We start from the raw sequence: 19,626 nt of genomic DNA, 5'->3' as shown, positions 1-19,626 counted from the left end.
TATCTGAGGCACTACTGGCTCCATTTCTTGCATCTTTACTCAATGTTTTTTACTTACTTTTCTTATTCTTTCCTTACTGTAGTAACATATATGTTTGCTTTTGTTACTGTAATAACTTATATGTTTCCTTTTGATAATGTTGATAGTAGATGCAGTGCTGCTATTACTGTGCTACTAGCACTGCATTTAAGATTGAGTGATAGGAAGTGGGTTTGATAGACCAGAACTACACCTTTATTTTTGTCTTCTGACTTCTGAACATTGGCATTTATTTTTAATAAACCTACACCTGAAAAGATATGCTATAGTTACACTGTGGATGTTTTTTTTTTTTTTTTTTTTTTTTAAGCTTGGCAAAGTAGTTGATTAGGAAGATAAAGTCTCTGAAAAACATTCTGGACAAAGATGCCAGCACAGATTGTACAGTAAAAGATATCAGGTCTGCCAATACACGCACACCACACTACAGGCTGCTTTTACTTACCTCTCAATGATTTATTGGGCAAATTACTGGAATTCTGAAATAGTACAAGCCATATCTCTATATTTCTATTCGGTAAAGATGTGATAATGAAAGGATGCAACCTCTTCAACAAGCAATATTCATATTCTAGTTATTCTCTTTTCTTGTGCAGTAAGAATATCCTTTCTTTCAGAGCAGTCTCTGCTTATCTTTCCTTTCTGCTCTCTTCTGCTACAGGCAATATAGCTGAATGCTGCTGATACGACTTTTGTCCAGTTCCAAATGTAAAAAAAACCCAAACCTTTTGTATGACAAATTATCCAGAAATTAAAGAAACACACGGATAGTATTTTGAGTTTTAAAAGGACAGAGCCACATGCTGCTTGTGTGTGCACAGAGATCAGTAGCTAGATGAAACTGTCCAGTGTGCAGTAGCACTCACAACTCGGAACACACAATACCTTCCACAAAAGGAGGTGCCCATATATATGTATTTATGCAGTTATTTGTAAGATCAGGACCTTAATGATATATTTAATTTTAAAAAAGGTCATAAAACCCCCAAGAAGTACAAGGAAGGACAAGAGGTTATGTATAACTACCGAGTTCAGCAATAATTATTAAAAAAAGTATGTCAAGACAAACACTTCTTTTACAATGGCCCAGATTTTCATACTAGTGTAGACAAAAAATGTATCAAGAAATATTTTAAGCCGAATATTTGATAAGTATATTAATTGAACATATTATCTGATATAGAAAACGTACTACTTCCCCTTTTGGATAAACTATGACACATTCTATTCACATGATATGTTTTTTATGCTTTATATGTTATCCAATTGGTTACTGCCTGACTCTTTCATTCAGTGCACAGAACACAAAATAGAAGTTAGCTCTTCAGGTTGTGCATATGCATGCACAGATACATAGATACACACACAAAACCCTAAAGCAACATACTGCACTTATCTTCTTCCCATTTTTAGATCATACATATTTCATTAAGCTTCATGCAGAGTGTCTTCTGATTTATGGTAATTGTCAACAAAAGCAAAAAATGCCGACAATTTTAACCCTGCAGTACTGAGGATTTAACTGGGATAAAATTAAAATGTTTGGAGGGGGGAGGGAAACACAACACCCTAAGCCACTGGGAGCTTGACCCTTGAGATGTTGTCAATTTTTTATTTTATTTTATTGTGTTTGTTGTCTGTAGAAGCAGATGCCAGCAGCAACATCTGATGTACTGGACACCTCCAGTGTTATCCCAGCATGCTCATGGCCTGGAGGACTTGGAGTGAGACTAAAAAAAAAAAAAAAAAAAAAAAAGCCAGCGCATCAATAGCCCCTTGATTAGATTTTCATCTCCTGAGCAGACAAATATGAATATTTATTACCATGAATGCAGATTTCCCTCTTTCCATTGCTCTGATCTTGAATATTACCCACTGCTAATTTTTATGAAAATTTGGGCAACATAATGTTTTCACATAAACTGACAGTTCTTGAGATAATCCCGTTATTGTTTGGTGGGAAATGACAGTTTCCGCTTATTCATGTGTTAACGAGGGATTAAATACTGTTTTTCATCACCGTAATCTAAGATGGACTGGAAATTAAAATTCGAACATTGTGCATTAGCAGAGCTTTGAGGACCAGAATTTGTTTGCATTCACTTAGTAAAGATCTGTAAATTAACAGTTTAACAATCATGTGAAATCTGTATCATTAAACCCAGCACTGATGTTTGTAAAATGTAGTCATTACTCTACTTGCAAAAGGTAAAGAGCCAAAGGGACAAATAGTTTGCAAAATGACACCCCTTTGCAAGAGCAAAGTGCACAGTGAACTGTTGTCAGCCACAGCAGTCCTCGGGCATTAATGGACTAGGTCATTTTTCTGCAGCATAGAAGCATGCCCCTTTTCCTTGTCACAGGTTCTGATACTCAAACACTTGATATGCTCAGATCACATTGAAAAATCACTCTATGATAGTGCTAAAAGCAGTCTTACTGACCCAGGAGCTGTTTTCATGCATGCCAAAGTGCTGTGCTCACGCCCTATCCAGGTCTTGGTGTGAAGTACACAGACACATACTGAAATGGGCATTTTGCTGGAGCCGCAGTATATAACTATAAAGGATGTTATCTTCTTGATGCTTGTGCCTAACACCCAGCAATGCAAATCAGAGATACCCACATGTACCAAAGTGAAATTAGAGACCTATCAGTGACATTCTGCAGTTCATGAGCCATTATATTGCTGTTTCTATAGAAGCTTTGAGTTACGTTCAGTTAATTCAGTTAAGTAGGTTTGCAATTCTATTAAAAAGACCCCAACATTTCCTTTGATACCAGTCAAAGTGCAAACAAAACTAAAACTATGCCTAGTCAAAGCAACTCAAACCTCTGTCTTAAAACTATTGCATCAGGATAAATCTCGCCAATTCATGGAAAAAAAGAAACAAAACCAAGCTTCAACAAAACTATTTGAATAGAAATTCTCAGGCATAGATTTAGAAATGTGTTAAAAATATTCTGACAAAAATATGATTTTATATGTATAGCACACAGAGCCTTGCATTCTGAAGGATGCTGAAGTGATGAACATGCAGCAGCACTACAGCAATGTTGCCACTAAGGGTGGAAACTTAGTGATGTGCAACCAAATATTCAGCCTTCCCAGAAAGAAGATCAGATCTTAAGTTTTACAGCCTAATACTAAAAAACCTACAATATATGGCACAGCAATTCTTGTAACTAAATAGAAAAAAGAAAAAAGTCACTACCTGCAGTTGAAGCTTTAATTCTATGGAAAACACATGCCTGCTATGAATGGTCCCTAGCCTGGATCTTGCTTAAACTTAGAAGCAAAACAGCCTAGAAGACTACTAGTTGGCCCAGGACACAATGTGAGCGACCAGGCCAACAATTTAACAGGAAAGACAAATGTGGCACCATGACAGGCTCTGTGTCCTGTTATATTATGCTGACGTATACACTGACATAGCTATAAGGCCCCTGATGCCAGGGATTCATATAGAAAGGGTGGATATCCCACACTTTGAATCTTAGCCTAAGAGACTTACAGAACAAGAGCAGAAGTCCTGATGAGTGGCTTTCCATGTCAATCTGGAAAGGAACATTTGCTGTCCAGGAACTGCTAGAGAGAAGGCTGAGGGACCGTGATCTGCCACCTTTTCCTCTCCTCAAACAGTTAAATCTGTGTTTGGGATTGCTTGAAATCCACATGTTCCTGCCAGGATCAACCTTTTGCCTCTGGAGGTGGAAGAATCTCCCTTCTCACAATTTCTGACCAGCTCTATCACTCAAACTTCAGCCAGCTAAACATAATTTAATCTTAATCTACAGCTTCCCTAGCCAACCCATTGCACCACTGAAGATATTGTTTTCCTTTGAGTCATAATGAACTGGCTGCTGGTAGAGGAAGGATGCTGAATTTATGAATCAGGAACATATCTAGCACAAACAATCACGTTCTCCTATATAAAGATCCTACATATCTTCTTTATGAATATATCAAATGCAGGCTGCCAGACCATAGGGTGGATAATAACATTGATTTTTAAGCAGAATTACTCTGCAGTTTGCTTTATGTAGTTGGTGCTAGTATCTAAATCTCTTTTCTCTACAGATCCATAATGGTTTGTAAGGCAAACTCTGCTTTAAAAACAATGGCATGACATGGCCTAAAACCAAGGCAAATCCTTAAACCAAACATATGTTATTTTTTTAATGGAACAGTGTTAAAAAATACAAAAAGGAACAACACTGGTAGGATGCATAAGTTCCTGAAGCCACAAGGCAAACCATATCTTGTTTCATTTTACATGATACTGAATAAAAATTGAATTGCTGTAGTTGCTATGGCAACTGCCACATCACTTGGCACTTCAGCTGCTTTAAATCACACAGTGCTACTGTAAAGGAATTCATGAACCAACATGACACTTGAATACTCGTGCTTTTTATACTGTTTCAGGAGGAAAACATAAATCAATATACACTGATAGTTGTCTCTGAAAATCAGGTTTGTTGCATTTTTCTTAACATTACAATCTCCTCATTTCCTTGTCGTGTTCTTAAAAAAATTGTAAAGAAGGTAGAGGGCGTTGTCACAATCAGAGCACAAGAAAATAAATTACTACTGACACCTGATTTCCAAACGGAAGCTGTGACCTGTCATTCAGATGTCAAAATACCTCTGCTATGCGATATTCAAATCAAATACAGGGGATAAACATTGGAACTTTGCCCCTCCACAGCCAGAGATGGTGTGATATGTGACAGAAGACAGTCTCAGTCGCATCCAGGCATCTCTTTAACTCCAAACTTATCAGTAGCTTAAAAGGAAAGTCTAACTCTATACTTAAAGCTAAGCATACTCTAAATGTTTGCAGAGTTGGGGCCATGATTTATATTGTTTTAGCATGTTCTGTATACCATGTAGTCAGGGAAGGTATATGACAAAATAACGTGGTAAAATGATATACATATTCATGCTGCATATTTTTTGTTTTTATTTTGCTGTTTATTAACACTCTGGATGCAATTTATTTGAAAAGCAGCCCTCTAGTGGGCTATGTACTGTAATGAATAGTTAATAAATAGCATTAACATTATCTCTAAATATTAGCTAAAATGCATTTTGCAAAAACATACAAGATCTTAAATAAATGAGCCATAGAGCTCCATCATTCTCTTTGGAGAAATTTAATGTTCTGTTTTGCTTTATCCCTTAAAGCTCTTAAAGCATTACTTCTATAATAAATGCTACTGTATGACTAACTTCTGATTAGCATCACTTTACTATACATGTATACTCACAAAACTGTAAGAGTGAGATATTATTCACTGTCAGCTGAACTCCATAAAAGTAGTATATTACTATAGCATTCTATGTAAAATATAATCGATTAATTTTTAAGGTTACACAGCTTTAGAATCTGTAATTTGTGTGGGAGGGATAAGGTAAATCTTCCTCATCATGCCTTCACCAAGAACATTTCTAGGATTGTACTCCTTAAAGTTTTTAATTTAATAATTATCTTTCTTATTTGTATATATAGCCTTAAAGTTACATGCCTTAAAACAAAGAGCCCATCTCTGACCTGACACAGGCCTTGCCTGTAGCAATGTATGTTGCTCCGTAACAGTGTCCTCCTGGAAGTCTCTGTTCAACTGCTAATCAACATAGCCACAGTGATTAGCAAAAGCCAACAGCAAGAGCCATCTGCAGGATTTCCAGTCCTAGATCTTATGTAACAGAACAAAATGAATTTGGTGATGTCTAAGCCATGGGTTTTGTAGGAAAAGGTGCTGAGAGCAGGCTCATAGAAAAAGCCCTACCTGGTGTCCCCTGGTCTAAGATTGTTTACACTGTAATACAGTGCTGCATTCCCTCACATGCACCTGTGCTCAGCTTCAGCCTAATTAGTTCTGGTAAGAGGAGGGTGAGTTTCAATGGAAGTTGAATACTTATGTGTGGCTTGGGCTAAAACTTGAGTATTTATGCATGCACAGCTGCTGTGCCCACCCCATGGTCAGTATCAGAACTACCTTATTTAAGTGATCTTGGGTACAGCACCCTTTCATATCTCAGTGTACCTCTGGGTGCAATACCTTCTCCAGATCAGGAGTGTTTGCTAATTGCCAAGACGTCACTGTAAGGAAGGCAGCTGGAGCAGATCCCAGGCTGATTTGGTCTTCACAAGCCAAAAGCCAGCCCTTAGCATTCTATCTAGTAGTCAGAGAAGATCAGAAAAAAGCTGACACCTTATTCTTCAGCACTTGTAAATGATTTTTCAACTTCTGCACTAACTCCATTTTTTTTGTGGATTTCCAATATCATTCTGGTAAAATCTGGATACAAAGATATTAATGACAAGATTTTGCAACATTAAGGAAAATAATAAGTTAGAAATCTGATTTCCTTCTCAAAGAGGCTTGCACATCACGGGGAAGTCTGTCTTAGGTCCTCTAGCTTCACTAGAATTTTTAAATGCAAATATCTTTATTGCAGTAACATCACTTCATGCAACATCAACATAATTCTACACCTATCAAAATATCTATAAATGAGAATATCCTGAAACATGTCAAAATATCACTGCTCTATTTTAGAACATCTAGACGTATGGCAAAGTGTTAATTTCACATACATTTTGGGTTATTTCCATTTGATTTAGAAAACTATTCTGATTCTTATGTCTGCCATATAAGGATCATGATTCAAATCTTGCAAAGTTACAGTTCCAGTGATGAGTGTATTTTGTGTAGCCCTACTGGGAAATGGAAAGAGTTAATTTAAAATAATGTATTCTGGAATGGATGCTGTTTTACCAGTTCAAGACAGAAACAGTGCTGTTTCCTTGGTTTGTTTCAGGCTTTGTTCCACAGAATCATAGAATCACAGACTGGTTTGGGTTGGAAGGGACCTTAAAGACCATCTAGTCCCACCCCCTCTGCCATGGGCAGGGACACCTTCCACTAGCCCAGGTTGCTCAAAGCCCCGTCCAACCTGGCCTTGAACACTGCCAGGGAGGGGGCAGCCACAGCCTCTCTGGGCAACCTGTGCCAGTGTCTCACCACCCTCACAGGAAAGAATTTCTTCCATCTAATCTAAATTTACCCTCTTTCAGTTCAAAACTGTTACCCGTCATTCAATCCCTACACTCCCTGATGAAGAGTCCCTCCCCATCTCTCCTGTAGCCCCCTTTAAGTACTGGAAGGCTATAAGGTCTCCCCGGAGCCTTCTCTTCTCCAGGCTGAACAACCCCAACTCTCTCAGCCTGTCCTCACAGGGGAGGTGCTCCAGCCCCATGATCATCTTCATGGCCTCCTCTGGACTCATTTGAGCAGGTCTAAGTATTTCTTATGCTGGAGGCATTCAGAGAAGTTATTATTATTCAAATCACAGACTCAGCGTACAAAACCTGATATGAATCATTACACTTTCTTGAGTCACTGGAGAGCCTGACCTGTTATTCTGAAATTGTTTTGGAAAATAAATTTTAGCCAAAATCTGGATAAACAGTTATTTTTCCATGCCATAGTAACTGCATTTTAACCTTTATTTGAAATTACCTTAAACTGGAGCTGGACTAGAACTAGACAAACTCTGGTCACAGTCAAGCTCAGCATGAAATTGAACTGAAAAATACTGTGCTTTTATAATAATTCAAAAGTGTTTATGTGAAGAGAAGGAAGTGGCTAAGTTCCTAAAGGATATGGAAGAAATCCTAGGTTACTCAAGAGACCTCTGTGTAGAACTGCGGTTCATCGTGCCTGCTAGGTCCCTTGGGCTGGAGAGCAGCTCCTGGGTTAGTGTCCAGTTGGACTAGTGTTTGTGTGGGACTGGAGCTCCCAGTCCCACTGAATCCTGAAAGCTGCTGCTTCTAAGGAGGCTTTCCCTCCATGTGAGACCAAATGCTGTCCCCAGGATCTCACAGGGGTGCTCAGCCATGCAGAGCAACAAGTTCAACTCTTATTTCTCCAGAATGGAATGGTACACATCAAGTTAGGAGATAGGAGAATGGAATTATGGGTCCTGCTTAAATGCTATTTAGTGTTCAGGGTTTTAACCAATAATATACATCTTATGGCATTATGCAAATATACACATAGATAACACAATACTTAGATTCATACTCTCATGTACACTTAACTATAGGAGGTTCTTGAGCTTCTGAAGATGACCTTAGGACTTCAGAGGTTTATTTCATGTGTGGGAGATCAAAATAAAACACCTCAAAGACAACAGCAGCTTCACTGCATCTGAATAAACAAGAAGCTGTGAAAAGCCTATGATGAATTTGTGTGGCACAAACATGCATGACAATGACTCAGACAAATATTGGAGGCCTACCATGTAGGAGTTTTAGAGCTGTGATAGGTGCTGGAAAACTCCAAAAAGAAATAAACATTTTAGGAAATATAATTCCAGAGGCAGTCAGTATTATAGCAACACATACATCCTCAGGATTTCAGCAGACTTATTCTTGGTCGTCTTACACACAAGATAGGTGTGGAAATAATTAGCACTTAAAGAGTCGTACACAGCACATCAAACTCCAGTCCAGTTCTCTGGATTGTTGAATATTCTGTCATCATATGTTAGATGTTGAGGTGGATATGCTGTGGAAGTACCAGTAAGGGTCTGTTGTTCCACAATGACCTGAAAGAAGCTCTGCTTACCCACAGTCCAGAAAATGCTTTCCATTATATCATCCAAACCTTCCCATGAAACATACAGAACTTTTAAATCAACATCATGACATGAATAGCTTTTGATGTAGTTTAGGAACTCATTTTTAATCCTGCTAAAGCAGAGCCTACCCTGTGTTGACACAATGCAGCTAACCTCAGCTCTATCAGAAAAACTCACTGAAGCTGTGGAAAACTTTTACATGACATAAAGATGATGAACTGTATTGTAGCTGTGGTAGACTCCAGACCTGTGTTGTTAATGACTACACAGCACAAGTTTATGCAGTGACATAAAAGCAATTCATCAGACCTCCCCAGACTTGACTGAACGTCTCAGTAAACTTGGTGTGAATTTTATAATGTTGTTGCTTTTGAAATGCTTGTGTTGTGATAGAGAGAAAGCAAGAGATTGAGGAGCTCAGAGAAGCATTTCTCTTCTCCACAGTTTCCTTCTACCACACCGAAGTCCTGGGTAGTCATTGGTGTCTATACATTTCTTACTGAGGCACAAATCCTGTTATCATATAGCAACACGTAAAACCGATTCCACTGTCCAGAGCAACACATGAATTACTGCTGATCTTAGAACGGTTCCTACATTGTTTATACAGCTGCTCCATTTGCCACTAGTATCCCAGCTATATTTCTTTTGAGCTATTTCAGATATGAAACTTGCCACGCAAAATCAATCCTTTTCATTTTACAGTCCTGCAAGTGAAGATTATATATTCATTAACTTTGTCATGAATCTGACCTACTGTCCAGACAAAAAGGCCATTTCTCATTCTGAAACTAAAGAATTTTTTTCTAAGTACTTTTGATTTGAGCATCTTGACTTTGATTTACAGTTACCATTACATATAATTCCATTCCTACAGTGTGAAGAAAAAGGAATCCTTATTCAACGAAAGGCTCCTTCATTATGTTAAAACATGTACTTTCTGTTATTTTAACCCTGTTAAACACCAGGGTGGATCAAAAACAAACTGCAAAACTGGATTAACATAGTTAGATTTGACCTGAAATAGCCAGAATCTGATACCCTATCTACAAAGAAACAGCTTGGTAACAGCACTCCATTATTTTTCACGTAGGTGAGACTACAGAAAAGTATTCATTATGTATACAATCATATCTGATAAGATTTATAAAGGGGCATATGCACAGCTGGGAGAATTCTCATCCAACAAAATATATAAGCAGCTGAATAAATGTTCTTCCATCAACTTAATGTTCCAAATGACTTGGTCCTTTTGGTGCTGATCACCATATCTCAGATGTAACTTGGAATATATTTAGGCTGAAATGTCTGCTTCCCTTTGGTTAATTAGTTTTCACATTTTTGCCTTCTAAAAATATATATTTGGCAGAGTGTAAAGCAGAACTTTCTGTCAAAGTCTTTATTAATCCGAGTAGTATCACCATTTTTTTTAAAAGCTATGATAGCCTAAATATATGGGAAGCGAGTGCTACAGTGACTTTTACTAAGCCAAGCACAAGAACCAGACTGGAGAGATCTCTAGGTGAAAAACTTGTCCATTTTTTCCAGTTCTATTAGCTGGTGTTAAAAACCCTAGGAAGTCCTTGAGGCTGTAGCTCCAGTACGTCCTTAGACTACCATGGTTAGAACAACCCTATCACTACAATGTGGATTAATGATACAATTAACAGGTGCCAACTTCTTGCATTTCAAATATCCAAAAGTGCTTTCTTTTTCTATTGACCACATATGAGATAATAATTCATTTAACAGTAAGCATCTGAAGGGAAGTGGGCTTTCATTTTCTAGCTCACTTTGAAGCCAGCTGGAATCCATTCAATGACTGGAATCGGACAAAATACATGGAGGTATTTCATTAGCAAGAAGAGTCCCGTTGGGTAAAATTTTACTGAATGTGGCTTCCATTGTCTGTGCCATAGACCTGGTTCTCCTGTTGTTTAGCAGAAACCAGGGCTGGCAGATAGCACAAACACAAACTTCACTCTGGCTTGAAGTCAGGACACAGCCCGAGGTGCACAGCCACGTTCCAGGATACACTTCCCAGCTCTCAAGGTTATGGACCCTTGACAACCTCAACTAGTTAAATCAGCTACAGTTAAGAAGAGATGGGGGCTTTCATTTTCTGATGATTTCACCTGTTTGTTTCCAAGTTCTAACTCTTACAGTTTTGACCCTGAACATCTCAGCAGGCCTCAGTATTGGTACCTCTTCAGGACCAAGTCTTTTAATAATGTGAATAAAGTTGCACTAAGAACCTCAGAAATCCTGGCAAGTTAAGTTCTTAGGCATGAATAAAAATTAGAAATATAAAAAACCAAAATGAGTAAAAAAAAGAAAAAAAATCCTTCAGTGTATTACAAGTTAGCAATTCATTATTCTTAATACTGAGAATAATGTAATCACAAGAAAATGACATTTGTCTAGCTCTGTGAGCATTCACCACTAACAAAATTACTTAAATGAAAAGGAAAAAAATAAAGATAACTGTGTACACAAAATTAGCACGAGAATTAGCAATCAACTGTAGTTCACACAAGGTTCTTAGCAGATAGCATCATCTTTATTAATAAATGATGAACTGCTTAGTGGAGTTTTTGCTTAGTGATATCACCACAATAACAGACACATGTTTTATTTATGTTTCAAGTTACATCCAAAATAAGCAACTCATTCACTATCAGACTCTCTCTAACATCTGAAGACTCTTTACCCCAAATTTAAACTTTCATTGATTTAGATGAGATAGCACTCCATCAGAAGCAAGGGGAATAATACGATAACTTCAGTTGCTGTACAAAAATCTTTGGGGATTTTGTCCCTGGGATACAACAAAGCAAAAAACTGCATTTTTTAAAGCTGGCTGAACTTTTCTCATAAGGATGGTATTTTTTTCTCTGTGGGATACGGTGCTATTTGTGCAGCAGATTGTATTTTGACAGATGCAACTGTATCATAAAAAGGCCCTTAGCACTATCAGAGTGGTAGCTCACAAACATTCATGAGCTCCAGGATTTCTCAAAAAAACCCCAACAATTAAAATATTTTTGAGAGTGTAAAATGCCCCAAGCCACTTACCTCCCCCACACCAGTCTGCAGAATTTTCAGTCCAGTTGTTTTTTCAAGCTTCTCTTTGTTTATGGCTGTAAGGAAAATTAAGATTGAAAGAGTTACAGGAGAGCTGGAATCTGCATGATTTTGTAGTATTTACTAGAAAATCAACCCTCTTTCCTCCATCAGTTAATTCAAGACAGTTCCTACCTATGCCACTTATAGAATATCTGTTCCTGATAACTCTGCTAGTCAGGTTTTTTTTAATGCATAGGTATGCTAGTAATTGTTCATTATTATGTGAAAAAGAAAGCCAAAACAATTCTAGTTCCCTTGGATACACAGTATCACACACATTTAACACATATACACAATATGTTTGGAAAGTTCTCTTCAGTGGAAACTTCCCACTGTCTTCCTTCCAGTGAAGATTAGAGCACTGCCTTACCATTACAAGAGCACTGTCATTGTGTAGGACACTTCATAAGAAATACAGACTCTTATCTAGCAGGTAAGATAAACAGTTTATTTTGTAACATTGGCACACAATGCACAAGGGTTTGTTTTGCTTTTTTTTTTTTTTTTAAATAAATTTTCTTATTTATCAGCTTTATATCAGTATAAACATTCAAACCAAAGATAATGTAACCCAGCATAAAACAGCTAAATGCAAAACAGAGGTAGTAATCACTACGATTACGTTTATATTTGCAACCCAAACATGCCCAGAGTATGAACTTGAGCACTATCTTACCAGTGCCCATACTTTTAAATCATTACTATTGTCTTAATATGATTTTGGCTTTTGCCCACTAGTATTCTCACAAAACAATGCCCATCCACAGCTCTGGGGACAGCACAAGAATGATATTATTCCCAACTGGGGGTATGGGTAAGGTCATCCCATTTTGGATGGGAAGACTTTAACCTTCTAGATGCAAACTGTGTCAGTTGGTCTCATGGCTGAAACCCAGCCACCTGGCTTGATTTATTTATGAGTAGAAGTGAAGCCTTGCAGCCTTGTTAAACTTTCCTCCCTTTAGCAGTCTAGTCATTGACTGTGTAATCCAAGTGAGTCATCTATGTTCTCTCTGCAGTGAATGGAAAGGGATGGACATTTAATGTGATGAGTCATTCCACATATTTTACACACATCTGCAGGCACCTATCTCTTTCCTTTGATTAAGGACACAATTTGGATAGACTCAGCTTCTCAACTTAAGCTGTTAAAGGAACAATTCCTGCCAGAAAGGACAAGAAGAGTGGTTGAACATATTGTACACTGTAAATTTACATAAAAATACTGAAAGGAATGAATATATTTTTCTTTCATTTTTGAAAAATACTCTTTAATCACTGCTGTTTCAAACATATTCACAACAATTCAGATTGCAGCAGACAATTTCAGAAGCAATATTATTGTGAACTGATACTTTATTTAGTTTGTCCAAAGGGCAACACAAATGACTCATAAGTCTGCCGATGACACCAAGGTGTGTGGTGTGGTTGATATGCTGAAGGAAAGGGATGCCATCCAGAGGGGCTTGGACAGGCTGGAGAGGTGGTGGTGGGCCCAGGCCAACCTCATGTAGTTTAACAAGGCCAAGTGTAAGGTCCTGCACCTGGGCTAGTGCAATCCCAATAACAGATACAGGCTGGGTAATGAGTGGATTGAGAACAGTCCTGGGAAGGACGACTTGGGCATGTTGGTGATCAATAAGATCAATATGAGCCAACTGTGTGTTTGCAGACTAAAAAGCCAACCAGTTTCTGGGCTGTATTAAAACAAGTGTGGACAGTAGGGAGGTGATTCTGCCCCTCTACTCTGTCCTCATGAGACTCCACCTGGAATACTGTGTCCAGCTCTGGAGGCCCCAATACAAGAAGGATATAGAACTGCTAGAACGAGTCCAGAGGAGGGCTACCAAGATGATCAGAGGGCTGGAACGCCTCCCCTGTGAGGACAGGCTGAGAGAGTTGGGCTTGTTCAGCCTGGAAAATAGAAGGTTCCAGGGAGACTTCATAGTGGCCTTCCAGTACCTGAAGGGCACCTATAAGAAGTCTGAGGAGGGACTTTTTACAAGGGACTGTAATGATAGGACAAGGGGTAATGGGTGGAAGCTGAAGGAGGAGAGGTTTAGATTAAATATAAGGAAGAAGTTCTTTACTGTAAGGGTGGTGAGGCAGTGGAACAGGTTGCCCAAGGAGGTTATGGATGCTCCATCCCTGGAAGTGTTCAGAACCAGGTTGGATGGAGCCTTGAGCAACCTGATCTAGTAGGAGGTGTCCCTGCCATAGCAGGGTGTTTGGAACTAGATGATCTTTGAGGTCCCTTCCAACCCAAACCATTCTATGATTCTATGATTTCAGAGGCAAGTCATTATCATTAGGGCTCAATCTCAACTCATATAGCCAAAATGTGGATATATCTCACCTCATATACCCAAAATGCTGGAGAGCAACTCTTCTGAAAGGGACCCGGTGGTCCTGATGGACAAGTTCAATATGTGTGAACAGTGTGGTGCAGCAGCAAAGAAAGCCAACAGGATGCTGGGTTGCATCAACAAGGGCATCATCATCAGCAATAAAGAAGTCATTACCCTACTCTACTCAGAATACTGTGTTCAGTTTTGGTCCCTGCTATACAACAAAGGTGTGGACAGGCTGGAGGGTCCAGAGCAGGGCCCCAAAGATGACTGGGTAGCCTGACATGTGAAGAAAGGCTCAGAGAGTTGGGTTTGTTTGGCCTTGAGAAGAGAAGGCTTAGAGAAGACCTTATCACCATGTTCCAGTATTTAAAGGGTGGCTACAAAGAAGTGAAAGACTTCCTTTTTACAAGGAGTCAGATAGAAAAGGCAAGGGGTGATGGATACAAGTTAATCCTGACAAGATTCCGACTGGACACAAGAGGAAAGTTTTTCACTATGAGAACAATCAGCCATTGGAACAATCTTCCCAGGGAAATGGTGGATTCCTCAACATTGGACACTTTTAAGAATCAGGTGGACAAGGTGCTGGGCCATCTCATCTAGACTGTGCTTTTACCAAGAAAGGTTGGACCAGATGAAGCTTGAGGTCCTTTCCAACCTGGTATCCTATGAGACTGTGATTCTATGATTCTGGTAAGAGTTTGTATGTGCAAAGACTCAAGAACTGAAAGCTTAAGCAATTCTAATACAGAGAAACTTTTCCAACTGCCTTCAGCAAGGGATAAATATTGCCTGTGATTTAAATGGAGAGGAAAGGTCTTTTAGACCTGCACAGATTTTTGCTTCTTTTTAATATGCTGCCAATTAGGCAGATAGGAACATGGAGTCCCAAACTAAAAAAACCTTAAAGAAATGTTTTGTTGGATGACAGTCTAAAAATTGCATACAATACTCACACACTTAATACACCATGCTTCACACATTCACAAACATACTTATTGCACCCAGAGTCACAGAGACCACATGAGAAGGAGAGCTGCCTGGACCATGTGATTTGAGGTTACATTTTCACTGTGTTGTATATGTTGCACAGTACAAATTTCCAAAAGATAAGTAAATCTTTGCTAACAAGCTCGATTTTCAGCCTTGAGATGGACTCTGGGCTATGTTGCTTCATTGATGGTTGATGACCTGCCATGTCATGTAACAACGTTCTCCGTTTTGGATGTGCCATTTCACTGCAAATCTGTGCCATGGTACCACACTGACCACCTCACATCCAGCAGAGATATTAAAGGCAGATTTCTGCCAAATGCAAAAATTTAGAAGATTTAAAAAAACAGAAAGCTCCACAGCCTCCTTCAAAGAAACTGAATGGTCCAACAAATGACTCTTTGGTAGCTTAGGGTAAAGGGAACTGCACAGCAGAGGGGCTGCAAAATAAAAGGGTGGAAGTAAACAACAAGGCTTAAATCACAGTGTGTAATTTCTTACCACATGAACAGTTAACAGAAAATATTTGGTCTGCTGAATCATTGAATTTTATAATTACTATTACATATTTGACTCCTTATAGCTTTCCTGCAGACCTTAATTATTGGAGATTTGATATTAAAAAACAACAAAAAAGTTTACTTAACACTACCCCTCTCCCCCTTGATACTGGCTAAAACACAAAGGACAGCTTCTGGCAGCCATGCTAACATAAACCCTGCCAAAATTAGGCATGACATGTTATTGATTAAATCATAACCTGAAAATGGCCAAGCTCAGGCACTGTTACATTGTGGAGACAGTGGAGAGAAACACAGCAGACAGTCTCCATCATGTTCACTCCAGGTGTGTACAGGAACATATTTTAGCTAACCTTGAGCTCCACAAGCAGTTCAGGAAGGTCAAGAAATCCTGTCAAAAACAGTGGTGCTCAAGCATTGACTATGTATCAAGCAGCTGCTTCAAGCTGCTGAATAGTGAATGTAACTACTTAACTTTATGCATAACTGTAACTGAGAATTTAAGACCATAAACCATAGTCAATAGCCTTTAGATAGATGAGGAAGAAGTGGTGGGAAAATAAATCCAGATATTAAAAACAAGCTACTAATCATTTGAAAATTGGCTTAAATTTAAAAAAATAATTTTAGTGTACTATATGCAATTTATTCCAATACAAATATAGAGCAGATGATGTTTCTGTTGCAGATTTTATGAACTGGAAATGATAATTCTGGGTAACATGGTATACTGCACATTCCATCAAAGTTGATTTTTTTATGGCCACAGTTTAAAGTCCTGAAATAGTAATGGAGACCTGACAAACTCATGAGCAAAGAGGCATAATAAAAACAGCTATTCAAAAAAAAGAAAAAAACCCCACCCCAAATGAGTTAGCAACATATAAATCCCTTTTTTAATCTTCCACCGAAACAAAAAAGGCTTCCAAACACACAAAAAAGAAGGCCTTTAAATTATATTCACTAGATGAAGGATATGCAAATTACCTGAAGAAGCGGAGCCCTATAATGTTCTCAAAATTCTGCAATAGCCTATTTAATTAGTATTTTAATTTATCAGAATAATTCTTTGCACTTGACAATTTATGCAGTATTCCATATAATTAAGCACGTAGCTACAGTGGAATAATTTTGCCTACTCTCTGTATATCAGTTATTTTAACCTGAAAGAATCTGTGGAAGTCTCCTCTGTGATCTAAATTACAATGGGGACAACTTAATGGCTTTGCTCTATTAGAGAGCACGATGAGGGTGTTACTGAGTGTTTAAGGGTAGGGATTGTCACTGTTCATCTTCACTAACCTGAGGGAGGTCTGATGTGTTTTCTGAGGGCTAACATTTATTTCCTTCAGCAAAGTTATCTGTCAGTGGCATAGTCAGGAATTTGAGTGTCTAGTGTTGTAGTTGGCAGGTTTAACCTTAGAGTCTACTGGTTATTAGAAGCAAGTTATACAGGGTTTCAAGCAGAATTCTGGTCTCATTATAGCACTTCTGGAAGAAGGAAACCCTGTGAAATGAGTGGTTTACAAAGGTTTGCTATTAAGCAGGTTGCCAAGCACAAATACACCCTCCAGCTTACTCGTGGAAGTGCACACTGGCATAAGTGAGAAGAGAGAAAGGTTCCTGCAGGCTTCCTTGGTCTGTCTCCCATGCTGCTGCAGGATTTACCTGCTCCAGAGAAGAAACCATCCTTAAATATAAAAAGCATTTGTGGGAAAGTGGTGTAATTCACAAGGAAACATTTTCTTTCTGTCAATCTGACTTTGCGTGTGTGCTGTATTTAATTAAATGTAGGAAAAGAAGTACTTAGAGACATATGATTTCCCTGACCTCTATTACATACCATTTTAGAATGAGCCAATTCATGCCTTAGACTCACTATATTGACTGGATCTCCAGTCAATAAAGTGGTGGAGGGCAATTAATTCAGATTTAGTGTAGGCTGCAGATGAATTCAACAACAAATTTCTTCTTCCTAACAGCTTGTTGCAAAGCTCCTTTCATAGAGTCACATTCAGAAGAATTTCATTTATTTTCCCCCTCTCTGAGGAAAGAGAAAAGAGGGAAGGGAAATCCAGAGATAGTAAGTAGTAAGTAATTACTACAGCTTTTAACTTTTTAACAAGTTTCACAAATCTAAGAGAAGAAGATGTTGCAGCTACATCAAGTTAGCCTTTGCATTCTCCTCCCCTACAAAGAACCTCTCAATTATATGGAAAGTTTGTTCATAGGATGGACCAGAAAGACTGCCTTTATATGTGGCAGACCCATGCACTGTGCCATGCATATACATAACAGATACTAAAACCTTTGTCTCATGCAATTCAATGAAAATGCGTTCCTATAATATTTGGGCTCTCTCCCTGTTGAGAACACAGTCCCAGAGTAAACCTGCCTTTGCACAGTTAATGAATGCCCTGAAACTACTGAGGTATTCAGACCACTAAATGAGAATGGGACAGATGAAAACCACACTGTCAGTTCAGCAGTCTCTAAGTCTTAAACTAGAGAACAACTTGATGTTACATAGGTTTTCCCCACCTCATTCACTTTGAATTAGATATTTATTATGTATGACTATGTTCAGAAGAATAGACTTTCTGCAATGTAAGATAAACCCGTCCTGACTTTAGTGTACATCTACAGGGTGGTATGTGGAGACCCTGTGCCCAGCCCTGGGTGCTTTCTTCCAGGGGCTACAGTCTGTGAATCTGTAACTCCTCTCCCTGGGCAGGAGTATCATCATGCTCTAAGTAAGTCAAAAATACAACATAAGCATTCAAAATGATCCAGCTTGAAATAATAAAAAAACCCCACTCAAGTGGCCAGATACATGTACAAGAAGGTTCCCTTTACTAAATTTCGCAATTCGTGAGGGACAAGTAAACAGGCTGCGGGCAAAAGGTATTTTGTCTTCCATTCTTTACTGTTTGATGGCGTGAGATGGTGGCTTCATATGTAATTTCTAGTTAACTGGTAGCTAGGCCTGGAATGAAAATGGTTGCAGAAAAGTCAAAGCCTCATAGCTGTACTAGCGACAGCCTGCTAAATATTATGTCATATTCAATTTTCAAGTCATTTTTCAAATGATTTTAATTAGATATTGTTTCAATCTCATGTGCATTAATTTAATTTCTGATATCAACATTTCAGCTTTCAATCTGTTCAGATGCAGTACCTCGCAGCCTGGAGTAATTTAAAATATTGTTTGCATCTCCAGCAATTTTGAGGGCACACATCCTTTACAACCTGTTCTAGCCAACAAAATCAGCAGATGGAAATCCAGGCCATGCTCACCACTCCCAGTGCACCTTTGCACTCTCCCAGCTTTTGGTATAAGACAGCCAAATCTCTATGCACACACTCGAGGAATTTTCCATCTCTGTTTGTCTTTAATTCTATTCAAAAAATATAGACAGATTTAATTTATCAGGCAAATAGCAGCACTGCATATTGCCATAATAGAAAAATTGGCCCATACTTGAGTAGCTGGCAAGAGCTGTATATTTCTGTAAATTCATTCACTAAAACAGCATAACCTTCCGCCTCCAAGCCATCTACTTCTCATGTCCCTCATGTCCTATAGTCAGATAATATTCAAGGATAGAGCAGCAAAGACCTGATACAACAGGACCTCATGTAGCTGTCTGTTTGCTTAGATTAGGTACGTTTGGGTATGTTTGGGATATATGCAATAATATTTTTGTATTTCTCTGGAGTTTTTTTGTTAATGGTGGGATCCATCTCTACTATCTTTGCTGTCTCTACTAAGAAATTAGTCAAGGTTCCCTCACTAGTCAAGAGAAGTAAATTAGTATCACCAGAGATTGACTTAGCCCATCCTGAGATAACATTTATTCATCATATATAAATATAAGCCAGGAAAGGCCTGTTGGGTCAACCAATCCTTTTTTTTTTTTTTTTTTCCCCCAGTCATACC

The 19,626-nt window shown here is 38.5% G+C and overlaps 1 protein-coding gene across 1 annotated transcript in view; it reads right to left on the bottom strand.

Annotated features, from left to right (window-relative positions):
* The window catches only part of PTPRN2 (protein tyrosine phosphatase, receptor type N2), a 616,207-nt gene that overhangs the window by 233,321 nt on the left and 363,260 nt on the right, over positions 1 to 19,626 (bottom strand). The window contains exon 12 of the mRNA XM_026843491.1: positions 11,771 to 11,835. Coding sequence (XP_026699292.1) covers positions 11,771 to 11,835 — 65 coding nt within the window. The remainder of the gene's footprint in view (positions 1 to 11,770; positions 11,836 to 19,626) is intronic.

Source organism: Athene cunicularia (assembly GCF_003259725.1).
Source record: "Athene cunicularia isolate RWA chromosome 2 unlocalized genomic scaffold, athCun1 chr2_part1, whole genome shotgun sequence".
Classification (NCBI taxonomy): Eukaryota; Metazoa; Chordata; class Aves; order Strigiformes; family Strigidae; genus Athene; species Athene cunicularia.
Note: the sequence above shows the minus strand (reverse complement) of the source record. Positions and strands in the feature narration are given on the sequence as shown.